The sequence below is a fragment of the Cynocephalus volans genome, chromosome 5, assembly GCF_027409185.1.
Source record: "Cynocephalus volans isolate mCynVol1 chromosome 5, mCynVol1.pri, whole genome shotgun sequence".
Classification (NCBI taxonomy): Eukaryota; Metazoa; Chordata; class Mammalia; order Dermoptera; family Cynocephalidae; genus Cynocephalus; species Cynocephalus volans.
The window spans coordinates 46,871,189-46,877,133 of NC_084464.1; the positions used below are offsets into that span (position 1 = coordinate 46,871,189).

Sequence of the window (5,945 nt, forward strand, 5' to 3'; positions counted from 1 at the left end):
GACTAGCATGTTAGAATCACACGTCAGCGGCCGTCACAGTGCTTGAAGCTCGAGCCCTGGACCCAGCCGCTTCCCTAAGGGCCCGGCAGAAGCCGGCACGAATGGGGATATTGGCGGGGTGTCGCGGGGTACCCTGGATTGCGGCAACTCCGACGGGTCCTCGCGCACGTCTAGCAGTGCAATGCACTGCAGCGCCCTCCAGCGGCTGCTGACGGCGCCGATCCTCAGGGCAGAGTCACCCAACCAACCACACTCCAGGGGAACATAGGAACAAGACCTTTCTCGCGAGAGCAGGGCCACTATTTGAGCGCATGCGCGTCTCTGGATAGTCTCTTTTCCGGTTACCGCGGCGCGAGGTGCGATGAGGTGAGTGGGGTTTAAGATGCTATCCTCGTCCATCCGTGTCTGCAGGTGCCCCGCCGGGGATGGGGAACTTACAGACCAGGTCTGGGGTCCTTGCGCCGGCTTCGCTGCGGGGCCTTTCTTGCCGCGGGTCAGCCTGCGGGTCTCGTTTTCCGCCTGGTCCGGTTCCCAGGAGCGTTCCTCCTCCCTGGGTCTTGGGTCTAGTTCCCGAATGCTCGGTGGAACCGTCGTGGGTCGTCCGCCCGTCCCGAAGCCTGGAATCTCGTAGGCCTCGGAGGCTCTTGAGCACGCCGCAGAGGGTGCCGGCCCCGCGGCCCCGCCGCGGCCCGGCCCCGCCGCGGCCCGGCCCCGCCGCGGCCCGGCCCCGCCGCGGCCCGGCCCTGAGCGCGCTCTTCGCTTCTCTCCCGCAGCAGCAAAGTCTCTCGCGACACCTTGTACGAGGCGGTGCGGGAAGTCCTGCACGGGAACCAGCGCAAGCGCCGGAAGTAAGCGCGGGGTCGCGGGGAGCGCAGGGCCCCGCGGGGTTGGGAAGGCCGGCTGCTGGCTAACTTCGTTCCTTTCTCTAAGGTTTCTGGAAACGGTGGAGCTGCAGATCAGCTTGAAGAACTATGACCCTCAGAAGGACAAACGCTTCTCGGGCACCGTCAGGTTGGCATCGTTCTGACCCCACCCAGACCTCAGCGCCCCCGTGCCTGTCCTCCCCTTCCGGCTCTTGCTGGGCCCGAGGCAGGCGCGTGCCGCACTGATGTGCTAGGGTAGTTCAGACCCGCTGCTCCGGGCAGGTGTGGCTGGACGGACCTCCACCCTGGGTCTTAAAACATGAGGGGAGGCGTGGGGAGGCCTTGGCCGAGCCCGCCGGCAAGTCTGAGAAGCCAGACTAGCTGTTGGTGAATGTGGACACTCTGGGTAAGGTTCAGTGGCTGCAGTGATCCCAGACACTTTCAACTGCCCTTGGGACCCAGGGCCGGGCATGACCTGTTCTGTCCCTCAAAATGCAGGCTTAAATCTACTCCCCGCCCCAAGTTCTCCGTGTGTGTCCTGGGGGACCAGCAGCACTGTGATGAGGCCAAGGCTGTGGATATCCCCCACATGGACATTGAGGCGCTGAAAAAACTCAACAAGAATAAGAAGTTGGTCAAGAAGTTGGGTGAGTGTGGCTGGTGCGGTTTTGTGTTTGAGATGGGTGTGGGGGTATATACAGTTTTGTATTTGGGAGTGGTGCAAGAGTGGTTTTCTGCTGTTTGGATTTTTAAATGAAATGGAGGTAGAATCCTGAAGGTGAGAGTCTGCTGTTGGTTAGCTGGCCTGAGTGGTATTTTTTATGACTTATTTTTTGCATTTGCCCTGAGGGTTATATGTCATAGAGGAAGGCCAGGCCTAGGTTCCATCTAAACAGGTGAGATATTCTGTTAAATTGATTTTTCAGATGCTGGTGAGTTGTGAATTAGAATTTGTTTCCCAAGTTCCAGTTTGATTATTCCTTTTTGATCTTTGCCTTGTGTGGTCTAGGCAGTGGTATCAAACCATTTTACGTATAAGAAACCTGTCACAAGTTGTCACATGTCCAAGACATATAGCTAGGAGGTGAGAAGGCAGAATTTGAGCCCAGGTGGTCTTGACCAGAGCACCCATTGTACTATTTGTTGCACTGCACTATGGATTGTGGGGTCAGCCTGCTCTTCTGATACTGGGTTTCAGAACCAGTAAAAGTCCAGAAGATAGAGCTACTTGCTAGAAACTACATGGGCATCCAGAAGGGTTATAAAGACTTGATACCAACAGAGGGTCCTGCTTGAGGTCTGCCTCAGTGGCCAGGTCCTAAACATCTAATGGCTTCCTCTTTACCAGCCAAGAAGTATGATGCGTTTTTGGCCTCAGAGTCTCTGATCAAACAGATCCCACGAATCTTGGGCCCAGGCCTAAATAAGGCTGGCAAGTTCCCTTCCCTGCTGACACACAATGAAAACATGGTGGCCAAAGTAGATGAGGTGAAATCCACAATCAAGTTCCAGATGAAGAAGGTAAGGTCGTTTGGTGGGTTACCATGGGTGGGGGTGTGGGCAGGAACCAAATTTTACTCAGTCTCTAATCTAAACATGGTACCAGTAGGAACGTGGGTTCCTATTTCTGTGGATACCTAAATGATATTGACAGTAAAGGGCACTGAGCCAGGATCAAAGCTTTTCAAATAACCTTTGTCTTACTTGGCCTGTGTACAAACACCACTCATTAGGTCACACTGGAGGAGGAGGACAGGCCATCTGTCATCCCTCCACCAATCTGACTTTACCCTTTTTACACCTCCCCCCAGGTGTTATGTCTGGCTGTTGCCGTTGGCCATGTGAAGATGACAGATGATGAGCTTGTATACAACATCCACCTAGCTGTCAATTTCCTGGTGTCATTGCTCAAGAAGAATTGGCAGAATGTCCGGGCTTTATACATCAAGAGCACAATGGGCAAGCCCCAGCGCCTGTATTAAGGCACATCCTAATAAATTCTAGTGCTGCCATCCCCTCTGTCTTCCTGATTGGAGGTGGTGGGGTGTTTTGTGAGCTGACAGTTGTATCCCTTGGCATTGCTGATAGTTTCTGTCCCCTTGGGGATGAGTGCCACAAACAAGGCATTATCTTTTTCTACACAATCATGTATTCTTAATTCATGTTCTCTTAAATACTTATAGTACATGAAGGTAGGGTTACTGAACAGGATTGAAGCTTTTCAGGTAACCCCAAGGGGCAAAGCTAGGACTCTAAGCTGTTCTTTTCCTTCTGTCTAATAACAGAATGAGACAGGATTCACAGCCTTTGGCAGCTTTCTTAACCTATGACTTGAAGCTGCTTCTCTGTGTAGTAAAGGTTCTCATGTAGATTTTTGGTCCCTAAATTTTGATAATCCTAAATTGAGCATTGGGAGTCCTTGTCTACTGGAATCACAAGGAAAGGATATAAAATGGGGATGGGGGCTGGCTGGGTAGAGCATAGGGCTGATAAGACCAAGATCAAGGGTTCTGGTCCCTGTACCAGCCAGCTGTCAAAAAATTGGGAGATCAGGTTCCCAGATGCTTTTGACAGGAAAGGTCCACACTTAGAAATCAGTCTAGGAGGCTGGCTGCTTTGCTCAGCCAGTGTGTGGTGCTGATAACACCAAGGTCCAGGGTTCAATCCCCATACTGGCCAGTAGGAAAATGAGGATTTTAGTCTATTTCTGAGTTGCCTGACCCCAAGTTGGATATGTTTAGGGTCAGTAATTAAGTAAATGTTTAGGGAAATATGGACAACAGCTCACGAAATTCAAATTAATGGGCCCTGTTGGTATTTTCTAGGGAAACCAGCAATGTGTGGAGTCAGGTTATGGAAACTTCCAGGCTCTGCTCCAGACAGGCTCAACCCCTCCCTGGCCACCTGAGGCATTTCCCTGTTGAAGTTCTTGCCTCTAGCACCTAGTACTGGAAAGGTGGCTTTTGGAGTGGTGGGAAATAACTGATTTAACCTTTGACTTGAATCTGTTTCACTTTGGTAATAGAGGAGCCAGTTCTTGCTTCGTTAATAGAGCAAAAGGGTTAATCCAAAGCATAAAATTGGTGCTTCGAAATGCCACACTTCTCAAAATAGGTTTTATGTCCTTGAACTGTAAAGAACACAAGGTTTTTGCCTAAGAACTTGAGCAGTTTAGGCCTTTAGCTTTTAAGTTGTAACTTAACTCTCAGGTAAGATAGCTACAATCTAAAAGGGATGATTAATAAAAAATAAAGGGGATGGGGCAGTGAATTTCGTTCTCAAGGCCCCGCCGGCCAGCTTCTTATCTATTGACAACTGCATTAGAATGCAGCCAGTACTTAGGCTTGTTAAACAATGTTCCCTGTAAGGCAAGGAAGGAAAAATTAGTGGAGCCAATTTTACTGGAAATGGGGAAAAAAAATATATGCATAGTAAAAACACTTGAAAGCTTGCATACTAAAATGTTAACCAAGGGCCGACCCCGTGGCGCACAGAGTGCGGCGCTCCCACCGCGGGTTCGGATCCTATATAGGGATGGCCGGTTGGCTCACTGGCTGAGGGAGGTGCAGGTGTCACCAAGGGTTGTGATCCCCTTACCGGTCATGAAAAAAGACAAAAAAAAAAAAAAAAAAAAAAATGTTAACCAAGATTAACTCTGGGAGTTAGAATTAGGTCATTTTTAGCTGCTTTGGGCTTCTTTGTATTTTATAAACATTTAGGATCTTTGCAGTCAGGAAGAAAACAGCAATGCTTAAGGCAAAAAGCAGTTACCTTAAGTCCGTCTACTCATGATGCTTCAAGCACCCAATTAGATGTTAATCTAGAGGAGAAACTAGATATGATATCCACCCTGGTGGGTCCCCCATAAATGAATTTGCCTCCAGGGCTCCCTCCCACCTGACTGGGGCCCCAGGTGTACTCCAATCCAGCAAGTGACAGCTGGGGTCCCTTTAATGCAGTGGACTAAGACAAAAGGCCACCTAGTGTACCATGCACATGGACTTGGAGTCAGACCAGGTTTGAATCCCAGTGTTGAAGATAATTGGTTGAGTGAGGAGTGGATTTAAGCTGTTGACACATCTGTAAACTGGGAGGCTGGACCAGAATCATCTAGAAGACTCAAATTGTAGCATAAGATTGCCAGATTGAGTAAAAATACAGGATGCCCAAATTTGAATTACAGATAAAGTTTTTTACTATTGTATGGGACTTGTTTATCTGAAATCCTGAGCGCACCGGACTTGTTTATCTGAAATCCTGAGCGCACCGGACTGGTTTATCTGAAATCCTGAGCGCACCGGCCATCCCCATAAGGATCCGAACCTGCAGCCTGGGCATTACCAGTGCTGCACTCTCCCGAGTAAGCCACGGGGTCAGTCCTCATTTAACCTTTTTCTAGAGTTTTATCTCATTCAGTATGCCACAGGGCAAATGCTCAGTCTCATCTTGTGATTAGTTAGTCCAATTGATTCACCCGTATTTAACTGCAGATGAAAAAGGCTGATGACCTCCTTGGGAAAATGGCCATTGAAGATCGGTCCCTGCTATGTGAGCAGGAGGTGGCTCAGAGGGCAGAGTGGGGCTTTCCCAGGCAGACTCAGGCAGGTTGGAATCTTGTTTTCCCAGCTCAGCAGCCATCACCTGGGAGAGCACTCACCCTCCTTGAGGCTCTTCATGTAAAACAGGGACAATGATAACTAGCAGCTGCGGGGCCTTGGTCTGTGAACACAGTGCTAGTTTAGCAGGGGGCCCTGGAGCTCCCATCTCAGTCGTGTTATCTTGGGCAGGTCACTTCATTTAGGTGAGCTCAGGGCAACACTGGGCACATTCAATTGCTCAACTTGTGGCGGGAGAGGGTGGGAGAAATGTTAGGAGAAAGCAAAGCTTTCAAGGGGCCCATGAATCACCTATGTGGGTGCTTCAAGAAGTTTGTGGAAAAACAGGATTAAAAGATAATACAAATCTTTCCATGAACTTTTTGAAGTACTCTCATATTTTGAGTACGGTAGGGTAGGCTTGGGGCCCCCATCAGACATGGGGGCGAAGGTATGACAAACAGGACCTAGGAGAGCATGCAATGAA

General features: G+C 49.8%; 1 protein-coding gene across 1 annotated transcript; it reads left to right on the forward strand.

The window, feature by feature from the left end:
• Positions 1-289: 289 nt before the first annotated feature.
• On the forward strand, positions 290-2,875 carry RPL10A (ribosomal protein L10a). Its single transcript, XM_063097085.1, has 6 exons — positions 290-366; positions 774-848; positions 931-1,011; positions 1,362-1,510; positions 2,212-2,384; positions 2,675-2,875. Exons 1-6 carry the CDS (start codon positions 362-364, stop codon positions 2,843-2,845), a joined length of 654 nt encoding a protein of 217 aa, XP_062953155.1. The 5' UTR covers positions 290-361; the 3' UTR covers positions 2,846-2,875.
• The last annotated feature ends 3,070 nt before the right edge of the window (positions 2,876-5,945 follow it).